The 20,144-nt window shown below is 47.8% G+C and overlaps 1 protein-coding gene across 3 annotated transcripts in view; it reads right to left on the reverse strand.

Annotated features, from left to right (window-relative positions):
* Window positions 1–7,204: 7,204 nt before the first annotated feature.
* Window positions 7,205–20,144, reverse strand: part of KANK4 (KN motif and ankyrin repeat domains 4) — a 68,257-nt gene continuing 55,317 nt past the window's right edge. For all 3 annotated transcript variants that reach the window (XM_082687821.1, XM_082687822.1, XM_082687823.1), the window contains 3 exons: window positions 18,884–19,026; window positions 14,250–14,450; window positions 7,205–9,099 (listed from right to left, as the gene is read on the reverse strand). In XM_082687821.1, coding sequence (XP_082543947.1) covers window positions 8,995–9,099; window positions 14,250–14,450; window positions 18,884–19,026 — 449 coding nt within the window. In that variant the 3' untranslated portion in view covers window positions 7,205–8,994. The remainder of the gene's footprint in view (window positions 9,100–14,249; window positions 14,451–18,883; window positions 19,027–20,144) is intronic.

The following is a 20,144-nucleotide window of genomic DNA, read 5'->3' on the forward strand; positions in this document are numbered from 1 at the left end:
CAACAATACAATAAGTAAGATGTTTCTCCGAGTTCTGAGAGCTGCCCTAGCAAATTTACTGCACCCAAAGAGGGGGCCATTGGAACCTCTAGTCTATAGCGAGTGCATAGGAAGCACAGGTGACAACTTGGGTTTGTGACTGGCATGTGAAGTGGGGAGGGGGCAGTCTTGGAGGACTGAGCCCTTACCTGTGGAATCTCATGCTCTCTTTGGGGACATGGTGTCAGAGTTGAACTGAATGGGAGGACACCAGCTGGTGTTCAAGAATTGCTTGGATGTGGAGGACCAATACACACACATGAGAATTGGTGTTCCGAACTTCAGTCCCCGCCGGAGCCAGGCTCGCCTCTCTGAGCCACTGGCCTGACTTTGGTAACGGCACTTTTGGTAACGGTAGGAGTCAAGAGCGTGAGCCCTCTCTATAGGCGGCCAGAACAAAGACAGAGTCTGAGCTTTGTCCCAGTCTTGCTCTGGATCTAACTACTGGGATAATGGAAGAGAGGATGTAGTTTCTACCTGTCGTTTTCCTTTCTGGAGAAGAATGGAAATTTCCTCACTTCTAAGGCAACGAAAGATTGGAGAAGTCTCTCCTGTCCTCCACTGAACAGTGGAATGCTTCTGTATGTTTTAAAGCAAAGGCCCTGAGTTGCTACCAGGACTTCACTGAACATGGAAGCAGGATGGGGTATAGGAAGTGGAGCTGGGGTAGAGAGGAGAGCAGGTGGGACCCCCTCGGACACTGGCCAGGCTCCCTCTGGTCCAGACCCATCTCTCTCTAGGATGAGGGCAGGTGAAGGAATAGATCTGGAACTGTAAGGAATTACCTACTAAAGGACAGTTCAGTCAATGTGGGGTTCAGTCCCTCTGCGCCCTGGACAGAAGGCAGGTCTGAGTGCTTCTGAGTACATGGGAATGCTGAGTACACGGGACGCCAGCCCTCCCCCCTCCCTTCCCCCCTGAACTGTTCTAGTCCCAGGCACTCTGCCAATTTGTCTCCTTTGTCCTGGGGCGACCCAGGAAGACCTGCAGGTCAGCCACTGACTAAACACTGGCTCTCCGAAGCAGCTTTGTTTCCTCCGCAGTGTCCACCTCCTGCTGCTTGGCACCCCTCCCCAGCCTGGGTCACTGGCAAGGAAGCAAAAAGAGTTCCAGAGCCAGAACTCCTGGCTTGAAATCCCAGATCTCCTGTTTACTAGCTGTGCAGCCTTGGATGGAGTGGGTTAATTTTTGTTTGTTTGTTTGTTTTTAAGATTTTATTATTTATTTGACAGAGAGAGAGATCACAAGTAGGCAGAGAGGCAGGTGGAGGTGGGAGGAGCAGGCTCCCTGCTGAGCAGAGAGCCTGATGCGGGGCTCGATCCCATGACCTGAGCTGAAAGCAGAGGCTTAACCCACTGAGCCACTCAGGCGCCCCATGGAGTATTTCTTTTTAAGGATTTATTTATTTATTTATTTATTTATTTGAGAGAGAGAGAGAGAGAGAGAGAGAGAGAGCGTAAGTGTTAGCAGGGGAAGGGGCAGAGGGAAAAAGAGAATCTCCAGCAGACTCTCCACTAAGCAGGGAGCCCGACATAGGGCTTGATGCCAGGACCCTGAGGTCATGACCTGAGCTGAAATCGAGTCAGACACAAATGGCTGAGCCACGCAGGCACTCCTGGATGAGTTATTTAACCTCTCTGTGCCTTAGTTTCTTCATATGAGCAAAAGAAATAATATTAATACCTACATAGGATTATTTTGAAGAATAAATGATTCATGTAACACTCCTCAAACTGATGCCTGGGTAGTTCTAAGTAATTTCTGAAGGCAAGCTGCCATTTTTATGAGGCCAGGTCTAGGAGAAAAGGATCAAGTGGCCAGGGGAAGGGGATGTACTCTATCCTATACTGAGTTCTGCCATAGGGGCCAAGCACTGTGCAGATACTTTATCTAATAACCACTTACAAGAACAGAGGAGGAACAGTGTTACCCAGTTTACAGATTAAGAGCCTGAGTGGCCAAGTGGTCCAGCTGGGATTCGACACCCAAGAGAGCTCAGACACCATGCTACAGAGGCTGGAGAGGAGATGGGGTCAAGAAAACCAGTAGGGTCGTCATGGCATTGAAGTGTGGGTGTGTGGGTATCTACTGGGGTCTTCGGGAAGGGGCAGCAGTTGCTGCTTCCAGCAGGAAGTCTGCTTCAGTCTTATAGCTGAATCTGGTCCTCAACCCACTGGGCTGAATCTGGGCACTAGTAGCTTCTGAGATCTACGAGTTATAACCCAGACACCCAGGAGACTGAGTCTCCCAAATCCTAGCTCCATAATTCCTTAAAGTCCTGATTGGCCCAGGTAGTATCCCATGTCCATCCTTCGGTGGCCAGGAGCCAGTTTTTCTTGTAGGAATTCAGTAGCTCCTGCTACAGTTCTGTGGATGCAGGATGGGGTGGGGAAGGGGAGGGTCTTAGGAAACGAGGGCCTGGCAGGCAGTCTGTAGGTATGTGTCCGATCGGCTTCCCTTGTCTTCATTCTCCATCTTTCCTCAGCGCATAGCTCTTGGTGGCTCATGCTTTGAACCTGCCTTGACTTCTGTGCATGCAGATGGTCTCTCCTTATGCCTCATTCCACCTCATGGCTTCTCTCTCTCACTCTCTAACCATGACCCACTGCTCTTGCCTGAAACTGCATGTTTCTTTATTCAGATTTCTTAGAAAATTCACTAGTTCATGCCAGGCCACTTCATAAGCACATCTTGCTTAAGGACTAGCCACCTTGTGATACAGAGTTTGTGTTCAAGAATCTGCTGCCGTCCCCCAAGACCTCACCTTCTGCAAGGCTGTGTGGGCCGGATGATTTCACTGTCGGTATGGAACCGGGACCTGTACTGTGAAGAGGTACACATTATATCTAGCCATTGAAAGGATGTTCCTTCCAAAAGCCTTCCCAGGTCTTCCTCCTTGAAATCCACTACCCATAGCATTCGACCTTTGAGCCTATCATGGGATACTGAGTGCATCTGTCCAGTCCCTACTGCAACAGAGACCCAAATGTACAATGACTTAAACAAGTAAAAGGATTATTTCACGGTCACACACAAAGGGGGAAAAATAGTCCAGAGCAGATCTGATGGCTTTTCCGTGTTGGGGACTGAGCTTTTCATGACTTTCTATTCTATGACCCCGAGGGCATGGACCTCTTCTTTATGGATCCAGATGAATTACTACCACCGTCCTGCCAGTGGGAAGGGGGAAATGCATTTCCCTTCCCTGTAAATGCAGGGGCCAGAGTGTGTGCACATCACTTTGCTCACCTCTCAGTAGCCGGAACTTAGATACATGACCACATCAAGCTGCAAGGGAGGCTGGGAGATAGCGTATTCTGGGTGACAACTTGTCCAGCTCCAAGTTGAGGATTTATTGCTAAGGAGAAAGGGAAGAGTGGATATTGGGGACAATGGCACCATTATTTTCCTGTCACTCATTTTTGACTCCTGTCCACCATCCAGTTGGTCACGACATCCTGGCATATCCTCACTCCTGATGCCTTTCCCATAGGGCCTGATTCTTTCTCCCCATGATGCCATCATGGCCTGGGCCTTCACAGCTTCAGACCCAGTGTCTACCCAGAACCATCTAACTGATCTTTTTGCCTCCAGTCTCTCCAGCCCCACCCCAGGATCATTCACCAGTGCAGATCTGATCACCGGGCTCCCCACTGCTTGTAGCAGAGGGATTTTAACTGCCGATTTCTGAATCCCTGAACTGACATGCGCATTTTTCACACATGCGCATTTTTCTGAAGAGAGCTTCAGATTCTCAAAGGAGTCTGGGATTCCCCCTCAAGCTATAATCTCAAGTCAAAATATCTAATCTCAAAGACACAATGAGATGTGTCTACAGACCTTCTCAAATCTCCTATTTGGGCACCTCCACAATGTGACCAAGTGATTCTAGAGTTCTCTCCAGTGTCCAGACAGGCCATGCTCTTTCTACACCACATCTTTAGAGCCGCTGTTCTGTCTAGCATGCCCGGGCGCACTCCTACACACTCTTACAGCTTAGCAGGAAGCCTCTGTGAGGCTTCCCTGACTCACGCTGGCAGAGGCGGTCTCCATAGCATGATTCAGACGCCCATTACTCATCCTGTGGCACAGTCTTCAGCCTGTGTCAGTCTTTTCTACAATAGCACCTATAATAGGTAGGCCATGGATGTCTGCTGAACAGTTGTCACCCATGCCCTCCAAAACCGAAGTGCCGTTTCTAAAATGGAGATCTGAGCGTCATGTCCCACTTTCCTAGTTCCTCCTTCCTTCAAGGTCAAACTTGTTACAGTGGCTTTTTCTCTGGCCTCATCTTGCAATTCTTTGTTTTTTTTATACTCCAAGAACACTGAAAGTTCTTTTAATGCTCCAGATCTGTCTTCTCTCTTGAGGCTTTATGCATGCTTCTTCCTCTGCTCTTCTTGGCATGGCTATACCTCCCCATCCTTCAGATGGCTTCACTACTCCAAAGGCCTTCTTAGACCTCCTTCCCACCCTCAGACTAGGCTGAGGGTCCCACCCACGTGTCCCTATGGCATCTCGTACTTTCCCAGTTGCCAGACGTATCATCTTGCATCAGAACGATGGGTTTGTCTCTCTTTCCTGAGAAACTGAGTTCTGTGTCTAACTTGCCCATCAGTATGGGCAAGTATGGGCAGTATTTGTCCAGCCCCAAACACAGTACTTGGATGAAAGTAGGTCCCTAAAAAATATGTGCTCAATGAGGGTTGACAATTTCTTGGTTGTCAGTCTGTTTTTCAGTCGTTTGCCATTGCCTTTGGAACAAAGCTTCTTTAGGTTCTTCATCATCTGTCCTCATGTACTGTGGTCTTATCTCTTCTGAATCCACTCTTTGATCGCAGCATCTTACTCAGACTCTACATGGAAGTCCTACTGAACTGAGTGAAGGTCCCCAAATGCCTGCTGTCCCAACGTTCAGCCTTGGCAATCCTGCTTTCTACCAGCACACCCTTGCCTCTCCTTACCTCTCCCTTCTCATCCTTTTTTGGCAAACATCCACTAGTCTTTAAATTTTCAGTTCAGATACCTTTTCCTTTAGGAAGCCTTCCTTAAATTCTCAAGGCCAGCTCTGGTACCCCTTATTGGTACCCCTGTATCATTCTGTGCTTTCTTCTCACCATTCCATTTTCCTAAGTAGATGGCCAAGTGGAAGCCTCAACTGTGATATCTCTAATGTGAGCCCAGTGCCTGCACACAGTGGGCATTCTAGAAATATTTGTGGAAGGAGCGCCTGGGTAGCTGAGTTGGTTAAGTGTCTGACTCTTGATTTTGGCTCAGGTTGTGATCTCAGTGTTTTGAGATCAAGCCCCGAGTCAGGCTCTGTGCTGGGCATGGAGCCTGCTTAAGATTCTCTCTCTCTTTGTCCCTCTGCCCTTCCCACACTAAAACAAACAAAAAAACAAACAAAACAAAAAACACCCAGAAAAATAAAACAGAAAAAAAGAGAAATATTTGTGGAATGAACTATATTGTCTGTTCTTATCCCTTACTATTGGTATAAGTGCCCTGTCTTCCAAAAACTGTTTGTACATCCCATGAAGGCAATGACGGAAGCTAAGATATCTGTGAACCTCTTTCCAAGCCTGAGCTTAATATCTGTCCCTAGTAAGCCTGATTTATGTTGCTTGGCGGCTGTGCTGTCAGGTACTTGACAAATATATTAATCATTGGAGCGTCGTCTTAACATTTTGGTAAGTTCGGGTTTGGGATCATGGTAACCTTAGACATGGTGTTTCTAAGGGTGACTAAAGCCACTGCCAGTGTATCTATCTTTTTAAAGCAATGTTTCACTTTCTTTGGGCAGATACCCAGTAGTGGAATTACTGGATCATATAGTATTTCTATCTTTAATTTTTGAAGAATCTCCATACTGTTTTCCAAAGTGGCTGCACTGAATTACATGCCTACCAACAGAGCCTGAGGGTTCCCTCTTCACATCTTTGTCAACACTTGTCTTTTTGGTACTAGCCACGCTGGCTGGTGTGAGTTGATATCTCATTGTGGCTTTGACTTAGATTTCCCTGATAATGAGTCATGTTAAGGAAGGATGGGCAAGATAGATGAAGGGGATTAAGAGGTATAACTTTATAGTGATAATTAAGTCACAGAGATGGAAAGTACAACATAGGGAGTATAGTCAGTAATACTGTAATAATGTCATATGGTAACAAATGGTGACTACACTTACTATGGTGAATATCAAGTAATACATAATTAATATATTATATACCTGAAACTAATATAACATTGTATCTCAGTCATTCTTCAGTAACAAAATAATAATAAAGTTGAGAGGTGCCTGGGTGGCTCAGTCCATTAGGTATCTGATTCTTGGTTTCAGCTCAGTCATGATGTTGGTATCATGGGATCGAGCCCCATGTTGGGGTCTATACTCAATATGAAGTCTGCTTGTCCCTCTCCCTCAGCTCCCTCTCCCTATCCACCCCTCTCAAATAAATAAAATCTTAAAGAATAGTAAAGATGAAATGACTAAAATAAGTAAATATATAAACAAAAGCCAGCAACAGGGTGGCTCAGTGGTTAAAGTCTCTGCCTTCTGCTAGGGTCATGATCTCAGGGTCCTGGGATTGAGCCCGGCATCAGGCTCTCTGCTCAGCAGTGAGCCTGCCCTTGTGATCTTTGTCTGTCAAATAAATAAAATACTAAAAAAAAAAAAAAAGCCAGCACCAGAAACAGTGTCAGGCACCCGGCTGGTTTCGGTAGATGTTTGTTGAATGAATACTGAGAGACAATGACATGGCAGTAGGCTATGCTTATTCAGTCTCACCATGTTCTGGGCTCCGACCTTCCAGTGGAATGGAATGGTTATAAGAAGGAGAGCTTGTGTTCACATTCCAATGTCAAAATGAAAAGAAGCATACTAAAAATCTGAGAAAGGATGGACAAAGCCTGTTGATAGTGACTCAGTGGCCTCAAACCATAGGCAAACTAGTTTGTCTTCTCTGGTAAATAAGCTGTTTTTGATAGCTGGCCTCAAATGAGATCATTAAAAGATAATGTGACCCAATGAAAGTGGCCATCCTAACATGAGATACGAAAATAGACTCTAAATTGGCAACATAAGAAACAGATCCCTTACTGCTGCCTGCAGAGCTATGATAGCAAATAAGACCCAAATAAACAAATAAGACTTCAAGACAAAGACTGAGAGGCAGCATTTTAATATATAAACAGTCAGGCCAGGCCAGAGCCTCTACTCCAAGTGGGGTGTGGTCCAGGAGCATCAGCATCTCCTGAGAACTGGTTAGAAATGTAGAATCTCGGGTCCCTTCCCCTCAAACCTACTGCATTCTAGCAGAATCTACAGGTGATTGTATGCATATCAAAGTTTGAGAAGCACTGGGCTAGAACATTTTTTTTTAAGGTGGTTTTTGCTCTTCAAGTGTGCTTTGAGGTCAAAATAAACCCACTTAAGATTATTTTTAGCTCCATATTCGCTCCGTTCTCTCTACCGCTGAGCAACACTGTCACATGTCAGTGTGCTGCTCTGGGACTTTGAGACTTTCATGAATCCCAGCAACAGTTTGCTGTGCCGTTTTTTGTAGACAGTTCTTCTGGATTACAAATTGGATTCCAAAACTTCCATCAGCTGTTCCTTGTACAACACCCCCAGGAGGTAGGTTGTATAATTATTTCCTTTCTTAGAGATGATGAAACCAGGACCCAAGGAGATTTCGTGACTCACCCAAGGGCACCAAGCAAATTGGCATATAAGTCAAAATAAGAACTCAAGCTTTTGAGTTTCCAGAGCAAAGGCTCACCAAACTTTGATGTCTTTTCTTTCTATATAAGGAGGATTTTTTTGCATAAGAGATTTTACAAATAAATTCATGGATAACCTTGTGTGAGTTACTGAATAGAAGCCATGCACATGTGGGCCCCATGGGATTATGGACGTTAAAGAACTGTCCAGCAGAGAGAGCAGTCAGTTCAGGGAGTACCCTGCCCTGCCCAGATCCCACACTCCTGCTGCAGTTCAGGTTGGCAGCTTCTGCAACCAGGAGCCCCAGAAACCTCAGAGCCTCTTGGGGGTTCAAAGGGGAAAGGAACCAGGATTCCCATGAAGCCATGGATATGGCTACCGAGGAAATGTGGTGGCTTCTGGATGACAACAACCTATCCCCAGGAGGATGCTTGCTCCCGCAATCTTTCCAGACTCAGAAAAGGGGATGTAACTGGACGCTCTCTAAATACACGTGATGTGCTTTACTGGATTTGGATTTCCTAATTAATTCCAATTTCCCTGGCACAACTTGGAGCCACTTAATGACTCAGAAATGGTCAAGACTGTTTAACTGGCATTGATACCCGTAGGCTCTTCCTGCTTTTCCTGAATTTAAGATTTCTCTGTCAACCTCAGCTAACCAAAGGCCCCAGATGTGGTTTGTTCAGTTTCAGCTGACTGCGTGGTGATTCTCTGAGGGTCCTCTAGAGAATGATGGCCAGGGTGGCTGCTTAAATCCACCTCCCCTTACCCCATCCCACCCCCCACCCAGTCCTCTCCCGACATGCATGTTCAGTGGGACATATTCATGTAACTGATTACAAAACAGAAAGGTGGTGCACTTTAAGATTCCATGTAAAAAGTATTGCTTGGCTAATGTGCTCCTGCCTGTGTGCTTGCTACACGGTGCTACAAAGGGTAGAATCATGAGGAATTCAAGGCTGAAGATGTTTGGGCTTTTTTTGACAACACGGATGCACCCTGCACCTTATACCCTGCTCTGCAGCCTGCGTAGTTTTGGGGCTTGGCCTAAGGCAAAAACTACAAAGCGTTCTAATGAGCAGAATTGTATAACTGGAATGTATGTGCATATTTGACATAGTTTCTTCTCTTGAAGGGTGGCCCTCTGGCTGTGACCCATGCCCTCTCCAAGGGCTAAGGAGTCCAGAGAAGGAGCCTTTTGTTCCCAGCTGCCGGTTCTTCCTCAGCCCCTATGGCCCCAGGGACCTGCCCTGCTCTGCGTGGGCCTGCAGAAGTCCTGCAATTTCCACATGGGCGGGTGATTTCAGAACGATGGACAGAGCTGTTCGGCCAGCCTACAGGAAGAGAGGAAAAGAAAAATTTTATCCTGTCTGCCTCCTGCCCCAGAGAAGGGTGGGTTGAAAGTACAGGGTAGGCATGGGGCATCCAAGTCTGTTCTCAGCATCCAGAGACCCTAGGAGAGGGGGAGATTGGAATGGCATGAGAATCATGAAAAATGGGTCACTTTCCATGGAAACAGCAATCACTTCTGGGAAATCCGTGCGGATGGAAATAAGTGTCACATGGTTGGTTGGTTGGTTGGTTGCTTTTTCCCACACAGTTTTTAATTTTTTTTTAAATGTAAAACGGGAAAAAAATAACTCTTCCATTTTTCCATTACCCAGACCTTAATGAAAGTTAGCATTTTGGTATGTTTCCCTCTAGTCTTTTCTCTTGTGCAAATTTGTTGTTGGCTTTTAAAAAGAGGAAAGATAGTACATATCGATTTTGAATCTGCCTTTATTTGGAACGTACCATGGCACACTAGGAGATTTCTGCTGTCCTCGCACAGCCATTGTAACATATAATTTTTCTTACTGCCTTTGTAGTATTCTACCACATTCTTAGCTCCTTCTCTTCTGTGGGAGACTTAGGTTGTTTCCAGGTCTTCACGGTCATAGACTTAGTGCAGAAAGCATTTCCCCATTTCTAGTTACGCCCTAAGGACCAACTCTGGGCAGTGGTTCTAGAGCATAGAAGGGCATGTGTGTTTTTATAGAGTGTGTTTTTTTTTTTTTTAAGATTTTATTTATTTATTTGACAGAGAGAGATTACAAATAGGCAGAGAGGCAGGCAGAGATAGAGAGGAGGAAGCAGGCTCCCTGCTGAGCAGAGAGCCCGATGCGGGACTCGATTCCAGGACCCTGAGATCATGACCTGAGCCGAAGGCAGCGGCTTAACCCACTGAGCCACCCAGGCGCCCCAGCATGTGTGTTTTTATACCCGATAAAGGATGCCATGGTACTTATCTGCTGCTGCCGTGCAGGGAGCTGCCAGGCCCACCGTCTACAAGAAGCAGTGTTCAGAAGGGTCTCGGCCAACAGCACAGGCCATTCTCTACAGAGTGAGGGGGAGGGGCGCCTGGGTGGCTCAGTCGGTTAAGCGTCTGCCTTCGTCTCACGTCATGATCCCAGAGTCCTGGGATCGAATCCCACGACGGGCCCCCTGCACAGCAGGGGAGTCTTCTCCCTCTCCCTCTGCTGCTTCCTTCCTTGTGCTCTCCCTTTCCCTCTCTCTCTCTGTGTCAAATAAATAAACAATAAAATCTTAAAAAAAAAAAAAAAGAGTGAGGGGGAAGGCCAACTTGATGCGGCAGACGGTGAGCTGTCACCATCTGTTATGATAGCAGTTGTGGTCTCTTCGGTCCTGTTCTAGAATTCTGAAATCCCGCAGCTCCAAAACCACTTCTTTGGTCACTCATTTAGAGGCAAAACCCTGATATGAGGCTCTCTGTGACCCTTATGTAGCTTGGTGAATGTGACTGTTTTTATATTCTGCTTCATAAATATTCATGGATTTACTATGTTAGCGGGGGGGTGGGGCACCCAAGACCCTTTTGGATGGTTCTCTGCCCTACTGTATATGAGAGGAATTACTTCTGAAAATGTGAAAATCCACGAAAGCGGGTGGGGGGTGTTCACCCTCAGCTTACAGCTCTTCCGTCTCACGAGGATGGAGTCCGGCTGCCCCTGGGACTCTACACAGTAGTAAATCACTATAATGTGTGGCACAGAGCCAGACACGCCAGAAGAGAAAGAGTGAGCTCAGGGGAGAGGATGGTGCTGTGTGTGTGTGTGTGTGTGTGTGTGTGTGTGTGTGCACACGTGCGCGCGCTGGGTGCAGGGAGCAGAGGAAGGAAGTGGTGTTTTGGCAAGACCCCGAAGGATGTGCACAGGCTTCATCAAACAGAAGAGCTTCTCTCCCTGCAAACGCCTCATGACCGTCTGCACCTTCCTTTCACCACCATTAATAAGTTGGTTTCTGTGGAGACGTTTGATCAATCTCGGTCTCCGTGAGATCTGGCCCGTGGCTGCCGGCCCAGCAAGAACATCCCACACCTGGCCGGGTGCCTGCCCTTTGGTCGGCACCCAGGGAGCACTGCTGACAGAGGGAGTGCTGGATGAGAACTAAGAGGTATTCATTTCAAGCTAATGAAGACCCGCACAGGGCTGCTAAGAAGTGTGCAATTAACTTGGGCAAGTGTGGATGGGGCGCCTGGGTGGCTCAGTGGGTTAAAGTTGGGCAAGTGTGGAATCAAGCAAAGACCTTAAGCAGAAGAGGCTTCTAAAAGCAGCCTCCTTCTTCGATCGAAGAGAAGGACCTGGGTTTTACAGGCCTTTCCCCTGTACTCTGGTTTCCATCACTGCACTTTGTCAATCCCAAGGCTCTAGGTAAATGCAGAGATGGGGTGATGACTATGAGTACGAGTAAGAGCCACAGGCTAGTCCCAGGGGACATGTGCACCTTGGAACAGGGCCCATCTGGCAGTGCTGGCCTGCACCTGAATGGGGACCCCACTCATCTCACAGTGTGGCCAGAGAGACCACCTGAGGAGGGCGTATCCCTCAAATGCCCTTGCCGAAGTCCTGGGAACAAGGCGACGGTGCATGGCTGCAGTGGGAACCCCACCTGGCCAGTCCCACCTGGGGGACACTGCAGACTGAAGAGATGGGAGGGGCTCAGGCAGCCAGCACGTGTGTGTGTGTGTGTGTGTGTGTGAGAGAGAGAGAGAGATAGATAGAGAGAGGGGCTATCTTTCAATATAACAAGAACTGCTGGCGTAGTCTCTGCCTTAGGAAGCTTTCAGTGTGATGGGTACTTTGGAGGCATTGCCAAAACAAGCCCTTCAAAGTGTGAGCCCCAGAGCCCAGTCCCCGCCGCCCCCTCTTCTTTGTCTGGCAGGCACCCCCCAAGAGGCTGGGTGACCGACTTCTCAAATTACCTTCTAAACCTAGAGAAAATGCCTTGCTGGCTGTTCTGGGGTTCCATGTTTATTTACATCAACGTTTAAATACTGGTAGGACGAGAGAAACCCAGTTCAGGATATGAATTTTCGCTCAGTTTTCCAAGGAAATTATCAAGTCATCCAAACCTGCATCGAAGTCTCCTCAGGAAAGGTGCACATTGAGACGACAGGGTGGCTGTAGTAAGGGCTGGACTCCACCCTTCAGGGCAAAGCTGGAGGAACAGGGCTTGGTGCTTGGGAAAGCCTCAGTCCGCAGTTCCCTGGTCCCTCTGAAATGTCTCACGCAAGTTACCACTGGGAAACTGGGGTGAGAATCCTGAGTCAGCCCTGACCCAAGCAGGCAGCAGGTGCATGGGCCATACGTAGGGTCTAGAACCTTCTGTGGGCCTGCTGCCAGCATTTCCTGAGCACCCCTGTGCTCACCGAGCGTCCCCTAACCCTCTCACCTTCCGCTACAGTGGGCTTCTGTCACTGTCCAGGTAGCTGTCCATTTCCTCCCTCCTAGGATTCCAGCCCTGCCCTGTTCCTCACCTGGACTGGCTCTTCCTGATCCGGTCCTGCCTGGACTTTAGCCGTCGCCCATGACAGAGTTCCTCAGCTATTGCTGTATTAGGCCCGATGATCTATAGTTCTTTGAGGACGTTTAGCAGCAGCCCCCCCACCCGTCGAAACACTTATGGCAAATAAAAATGTCTCCAGACACTGTTGACGCTCCCCTGGAGGGCAGAATCACCCCCGAGTGAGAGCCATTTCTCCCTTCGGTGGCGATTCTCATCTGACCGGCTCCCCTAACCCCGGACCTTCATCCCCCACAGTCCCCCCGCCACAGCCTGCAAATGCTATGCCCCTACTCATTCTTGTGCTGGTTTCTTCTGATTAGCTGTCTCTGCTCAGCTAGTCACGACAGTGACTGCGACTGTCAGCTGAGCATCTGCCTGACGTCAAATACGTGTTTTATAAATATCACCATATTTAGGTACAGTCTACGACGCTCCCCGTTTACAGAGGTTAAGAGGGGTTAGATGACCTGCCTGAAGTCACACAGTTACTAAACCCAGTTTCACGCTCGGAGTGTCTAAAGCCCATGCTTCCAGCAATCACTCGATTTGTCCGGCTTACAAGAGAGCCCTCTCACTGTGCCTTTCCTCCACTAGCAGTCACTGACCTGTCTCTCACCTGTGACAGACCTGGACAGAGAGGTCCAGGAGAGGTTGGCACACTCATGCCTGAGTATCCCAGCTAGCCAGGGACAGGTAAAGCTCGTGCCCCACGGTCCCACAGGCCTGCCCTTTCAGGCTTCCCCATGGCAACAGTGACTCCTAGGAGGACCCTGGGCCTGTTCCAGAAAAGAGGGGGCTGCCTCCTTCTGCCCCAGGGGAGGGGAGCTCATGAACACAAGTCCTTTGTCTGACTGCATAGTGTTTGGAACAGGAGGCCCTTATTTCCAGCAGCCTACCGCCATTCCCACATGCATTTCCAGAGGGTCTGTGCTTTCTCCGAAAGGGCTTTGGATAGAATTGGGGTTCGTGGAAACAAGACACTGGACCGGGGTGCGTGCTGCCCGGTTGTGGCGTGAGGGACCCAGCAGCTTGAATCACTGATGGAACAATCGGATGGAGCCAGTGAGAGGGTCTGTCCTTGGGCGGGGAGGGGTCTCGTCCCCTCTCCAGGCCTTTCTCCTCTTCAAACTGTGGCCGTTAAGTAAGTACAGGGACGTGTTTAAAGCCATTCCATTGTAGCGCCCCTGAGGTCAGACCTGGGCTTGCATCCTTGCTCGAGAACCAGCAGCTGTGACCTTAGGACAGTTACAGAAACTGTCTAGGCCTGTGTTTCCTTATCAGTAAAAATGCAGATGAGGTGTCTGAGTCACTAGATGGTCAGGAGGATTAGTGCGCTAATGCGTGGGAAGGGTCTGGCTCCTGAGGAGACTCTGAGAAGTTGGATGGAGCGGCCTCCTACCGGCTGTGTGACTGGGGGTGTGTTACACAACCCCTCTGTGCTGGTGATCACGGTGGTCACCATCAACTGACAAAGATGCTTATTTAAGAAGCACGCATCCGGGGTGCCTCAGGTCAAGATCTCAGGGTCACGTGGTTCCTGGAATTCTGTGGGCTGGCCTGGTGTTTTTTTGTTTTTTGTTTTTTGTTTTCTCAGGAAGGGAAGGGAAACACCTACTTGTTAATGGCCCGGAAGCCTCACCTTGTCAGTCAGGGTGCTGTCGCAGGCCGGGTGTGCCAGGAGCAGGCGCACCATGTCGGCATTGCCGTGGTGACAGGCTAGCATGAGGGCCGAGGATCCCTCGTGGTCCTGCAGGTTCACGTCTGCCTGGCAGCTCAGCAGCGCCTGGACCATGTCCTGGCGGTCGTGGCTGACTCCCAGCATCAGCGCCGTCTGGCCTCCCTGCCATGCAGAGCACAGGAGTGTGGTGAGGACCCCCTCTCCAGCCCAGGGAGGCTCGGGCAAGGCTTTGCCAGAAGATGACTGTTGATCTGAATCTCCTTTTGCTGCTGGGATTGGACCCATCCTTTTCCACCCGGCAGACGTCTGCTTTCCCCCAGAATACCATGCAGATGCCACATCTCTTTAAAGCCCTCTACTAACCCCTCGGGCACAGGATCATAACATTGAACTTACCACTTGGTATTGCAGCCCATCAATCTCTCTCTTTCTCGTGGACGGTGAATCAGTTTCTGATGGCAGGGACTCTGTCCCCCCAGTGCCTGGCACTGAGCATATGCTGATGAATGTGGAATGACATAAAGGAAGGGCTGACTGCTTCCCCACCATGGCTTCCTATGGCCTGCCCCAGCCTGACTTCCTCCAGGAAGCCTCGGTCTGCTCAGAACACCCCTGGTATTTTCAGTTCATTGATACCCAGAACCCTCTCGGTCTTGACGAGATCTCTGCTTGCATGGTTGTATGGTCATTTCTAATCCATAGTCTCGGACAGTTTTCTAAGTTTTTTATTTAGTTAAGTAATATCAACAGCCCACTTGGGGTCTGAACTCACAAACCCGAGATCAAGAGTCACGTTCTTTTCCGACGGAGCCAGCCAGGTGCCCTGCCACAGACCCTTTGTAGCACCCCTGTAATCAGCGCTCATGGCGGTGCCTCAGAGTCAGAAGGTGAGCCCAAGCCCTGGCTCTCCTGTTTCCTGCTGCGTGACCCTGGCGCCGTTCCTTACAGCCCCTGAATCTTGTTTCTGTTTCTTTTATTAAAAATTAATATACTAATGACCTGTCCCATGTACCTCACTTTTGTGGGAATCAAGTTGAAATAAAGGATATAAATGTAACAATGTATGGTAGCGATTTTTCTGATTTCAAGCTGGCCATTATTCCTCATCGATTTTCCTTTATATCCATGGCTCTCTTACACAGCTCGACTGTATTTTGCCCTCATGGTTCTCCTGGGTCCTAGGCAGGTCCGGCTTGTCTCTCTCACCCGACATCAGGCTTCTTTAAGGTGGTGAGAATGAGGCAACCTTTCTGTTTTCTGTCCTTTCAGATCCCCTGCGGCTCGGAGCGCCGTGTGTGTCTTACGCGTAAAAAGTGCTGAGGACATGCTTGCTGGCGTGTTTGTTCACTGATACAGGCCAGTGGGTGGTAACTGATGGATTATGCTTCCCTGCCCAGAATGCTGGGGCTTAGGGAAAAGAAAGGGGGTTTGCAATCAGGGAAATCCTGGCTGTGCTGCTTATTATCTTTGTGAATCTGGACAAATTAACCTCTCAGTGACTTTTCCTGATTTGGTAAAGTGGGAGTGCTTAACAAAGTTATCTGCCTCGCGGGGCTGTTGTGAGACCCGAATGCTTCACAGGTGCTCGGCATGTGTTAGCGCTTAGTGTTGTTAGGAGCATGGGAGGTAACATAGTATGAATGCTCAGTATGTGAGAATGTATTCTTCGGGGTCCTAGTTCTCCATTTCTCTGGAACACAGGCACATCTGTCCAGAAAAGCCTTTTTGCCTTTTGGGTTGCTTATACTCAGCCCTGAAGTAATGGTCCGTCCGTCCTTCCTTCCTTCCCTCTTTTTTCCCCCCTCCCTCCCTCTGTTTCTTTCATTTTGTTTATTCATTTGAGAGAGGGAGAGCATAAGCAGGGCAGAGGGAGAAGGAGAAGCAAACTCCCCGCTGAACCAGGGCCCCAATGCGTGACTCCATCGCAGGACCCTAGGATCATGACTTGAGCCGAAAGCAGATGCCTAATCGACAGGTGCCCCATAATGGTTCCTTCGTTACTGGACTAACCAGACCATGAGATTTCCACTGAGACCCTTCTCTCCCAGTCGTATTAAAGCCAGATGACATATGTAGGTTATCTTTTTGTCCCTCTGCCTGACTTCCCCTGTCTTCCTTACCTCCCTCCTGGTCCAATTCAATACAATTTAATTCAGTGATATTTACAGAGTGCTGCTATATTGTCAGACGCTGTGCTGATCCTGGAGATACAGAAAGAAATCAACTGCTTAGCCTAGGAGACTCCCAGCCTCCCAACTCATTCTTATTTACCTGACCCCTGTGGCTCACCTCTCTGGAGAAGCCCTGGAGGAAGGGAAGGGAGCAGTGGCAGCTATGAATTCCCGCCCCTCCTTGAGCAACCAGGGATGAGAAGCTTACCTTCTAGAGCATCATTTTCTCCCCCATAAAATAAAGGGCACTGGGGGGACCTGGGTGGTCCAGTCTATTAAGTACCTAACTGATTTCTGCCCAGGTCATGATCTCAGGGTTGTGAGATCATGCCCCTCTCAGGTTCTGCACTGGGTGTGGAGCCTGCTTGAGATTCTTTCCCTCTCCCTCTGCTGTACCCTACTCCCCCCTCTCTAAAAAAGGTGGCGACGGGGCACTGATTTTGATTTTGGTGCACATCCCTTCTTGCAAGAGGATCAGTTTAGAGGGGCGCCTGGGCGGCTCCATCAGTTATGCGTCTGCCTTCAGCTTAGGTCATGATTCCAGGGTCCTGGTATCCAGCCCCTTACTGGACTCCCTGCTCCATGGGGAGCCTGCTTCTCCCTCTCCCTTTGCCGCTCCCCCTGCTTGTGCTTGCTCTTTCTGTGTCAAATAAATAAATAAATAAAATCTTAAATTTTTTTTTAAAAAGAGGGCCAATTTAGAAAAAAATTAATGTTTATGGGAAGCATTTAAAATAAAAACAACTTGGGGTGCCTTGGTGGCTCAGTAGGTTAAAGCCTCTGCCTTTGGCTTAGGTCATGATCTCTGCTCAGTGGGAGAGCCTGCCCCCCCCCCCGCCTGCTGCTTTGCCTACTTGTTATCTGTCAAATAAATAAATAAAAATCTTAAAAAAAAATAAATGCAATAAAAACAACTTTATTAAATCTGAGGGTGTAGGAGCCCTAGGTGGAAATACTTTGAAAAACAAAAAGTGATCTGCAGATGTCTGTTTCTTGCCACCAGTAGGACTGCTGTTCGATGGAGTGTGCAAAGTGACCCAGTCTGGGTAGGCTACCATCTGCACTTTGTGGGGGTAGACAGGGGAGTTGAATATATTGTTGGGAGGTACTTTTTATGGGTTTCCTTGTGAGTGGTATCATCTGTCTTATTATTCTAGGGTCTTTTTAATTTTTATTTTTTAATTTATTTAAATTCAATTAATTAATATACAGTGTATTATTAGTCTCAGAAGTAGAAGTCAGTGATTCATCAGTCTTTTCTAGCACCCAGTGCTCCTTCTAGCACACGCCCTCCTTACTGCCCATTACCCCATCCCCCTTCCCCCTCTCCTCTGACGACCCTCACTTTCCTATGATTAAGAGTCTCTTACGACTTGTCTCCTTCTCTGATTTCATCTTGTTTTAGCTTCCCTCCCTTCCTTTATGCTCCTCTGTTTTGTTTCTTAAGTTCCACGTATGAGCGAAACCGTGATAATTGAGACAGTCTTTTCAAAGATGCTGGTACAGTGAATAGCCTTGGAAGAGAGAGAGAGGATCTTCTCCAAAACAGAGGGCAGACATACTCACTATCCCATATAAAAGATGCAGGTTCCCTATGCTCACAGTTCCTTTCTGGTAATATAACCCACTCTGCACAGGGAGCTAGTGTATATACTGACTCTATGACTACTCTTCTTGCTGTGAATGATATACTATCCTTTGTCTCTGGCACAGGAGTTTCATGTCTTCTACCAGCATCCAGGACATTGTAGCATGCTAACCGATTAGCTCTAAGGTAGAGTACAATCTCAGATCCTTCACAGTTCTTGATAGTTAGGCTTACATCTCTGATCACTCTAGCGGTGGGAAGGAGAGTTGCACGCCCTCCATTGTTCACATATTACTCAAAGACGGGTACGTGGTCTTTTGAGGAGTTCCCATTGTTCCCTGTGGACCCTTGTCTAACGCAAAGCTCTAACTGGCTAAGGACCAGACCCCTACTCTGTGCTGTCAAGTAGAGGGGCCGGAAGTTGAACAGAGATGTTCAACCTTCTGAACTGTTTTCTAATTCATGATTGAGATGGGTCACCTGCAGGGGCTTCCCACACATCAATGAGCAAATGTTTTCCAGCCTTTTCAGACCTTCTCCTGCTGGTGCTAACTGTGGGATCACTTTGTTTAAGAAGTCAGATCTAGATGGACTTTGCCCAGGTATGGACCAGGACATAGACGACAAGCTCACTGACCTCCATCCTGGCCTGTCTGGATCTCTGAAGCTTCTGAAGACACCAAATGTGTAGGCTTTGGACAAATGTCATTTGCAGGGTCCAGCCTTCTTGGGTTAAAAACTACATAGATCTATGTGGAATTTCTTCCCCTACTGGCAGAATAAAACCGAGAGGTACCCATATTTATTCAAGAGGGGATCATGTGCACGCCTCCTACCTGAGTAGCTTGGATGTTCACATTTCCTTCCCTTAAGAGTTTCCAGACGACAGCCATGTCTTCATCCGTCTCTGCAGAAGCCAAGGGAGTGATCATCACGGCAGTATAGCCAGCTTTGTTCTGATGGTCCACATTGCAGACACCTGCAAGAGGAGCGGTGAGCATTGAACTAGCTCCCAGGGGAGCAGAACTGAGTTTCTGCTTTAGCTGCCTGCTGGTTAAAAGGCCATGGTACAGAAGAGTCCTCTCCCAGTGGTGGAGTCAGTGTTTACATCTGTAGCAGCCTTTAAAAGTGGCTAGTTTCCTTTACAAGTTTTCTAGGCTACCCAGCAAGAAAGGTCCATGGTGGTAGAGTCACAGATGGCCAAGGGGTACAGTGATCATGACTATTTCCTAACGCAGTGTTCTGGATGCTGAAGGTCAGTGAAGCTTCATAAAGGGCCCAAGTGAAGGTGAAATGAGACCAGGACATGACTCATGCGGCCACATACCACCCACTGTGCGTTTTAGGTTTTACTCTATGTTGTGTGTAACTCAACCTACCGGCTGAGTTTTCAGGTCTTTCCCAAAGGCCTAGTGGTATGTTGGGCAGTGTACCAGGATGCCTGAAAAATGCCACAGGATAAATATAGGACATCTTCCAGGAATAACCATCTTATTTGAAAAATGGAAGGGGAAAAAATGTCTCCATGCATTTTTGTATTAATAATACATTTCACAGTAGAGCAGAAAATAGCGTATCTTTAAGATGAAGTATTAGTTGAGAACTCAGAAGAAATGTCTGCTTTGTAACCCTGCGGATGTGCGTACATTCACATCCCTCTCCATCAAAGGCAACATAGGAGATCATCAGCCTGTTATCTGTTGTAGAAATGATCCCATCTCTTACCGGCGGTATCATGTGGTAAACAAAATCTTTCCCATACTGTTGCTGAAAAACCGATGTATCGCTTTTGCACACTAAAAGAAACTATCTCAGTGGATCAAGTCATTTAGCCTTTCTTAGCATTTCCTCTGTAAAATGGGGATAATAACAGAACCTGTGGGGTTACTGTGAAACTTAATGAGTTAATATCTAAAGCACTTAGAACTGTACCTCAGAAACACACAATAAGCATTAACTGTTTCGCTATTATTGTCCAGAATAGTATTCTGGTTTTTTTTTTTTTTTTTTTTTTTTTTTTTTTATAGCCTTGCTACTTGCTCATGAAGATTTAGGTACTCATTGTAACAAACCTGGACTTTTATGAAAAAAATGTCT

Source organism: Mustela nivalis, assembly GCF_964662115.1.
Source record: "Mustela nivalis genome assembly, chromosome: 10".
In the NCBI taxonomy this organism is placed as follows: Eukaryota; Metazoa; Chordata; class Mammalia; order Carnivora; family Mustelidae; genus Mustela; species Mustela nivalis.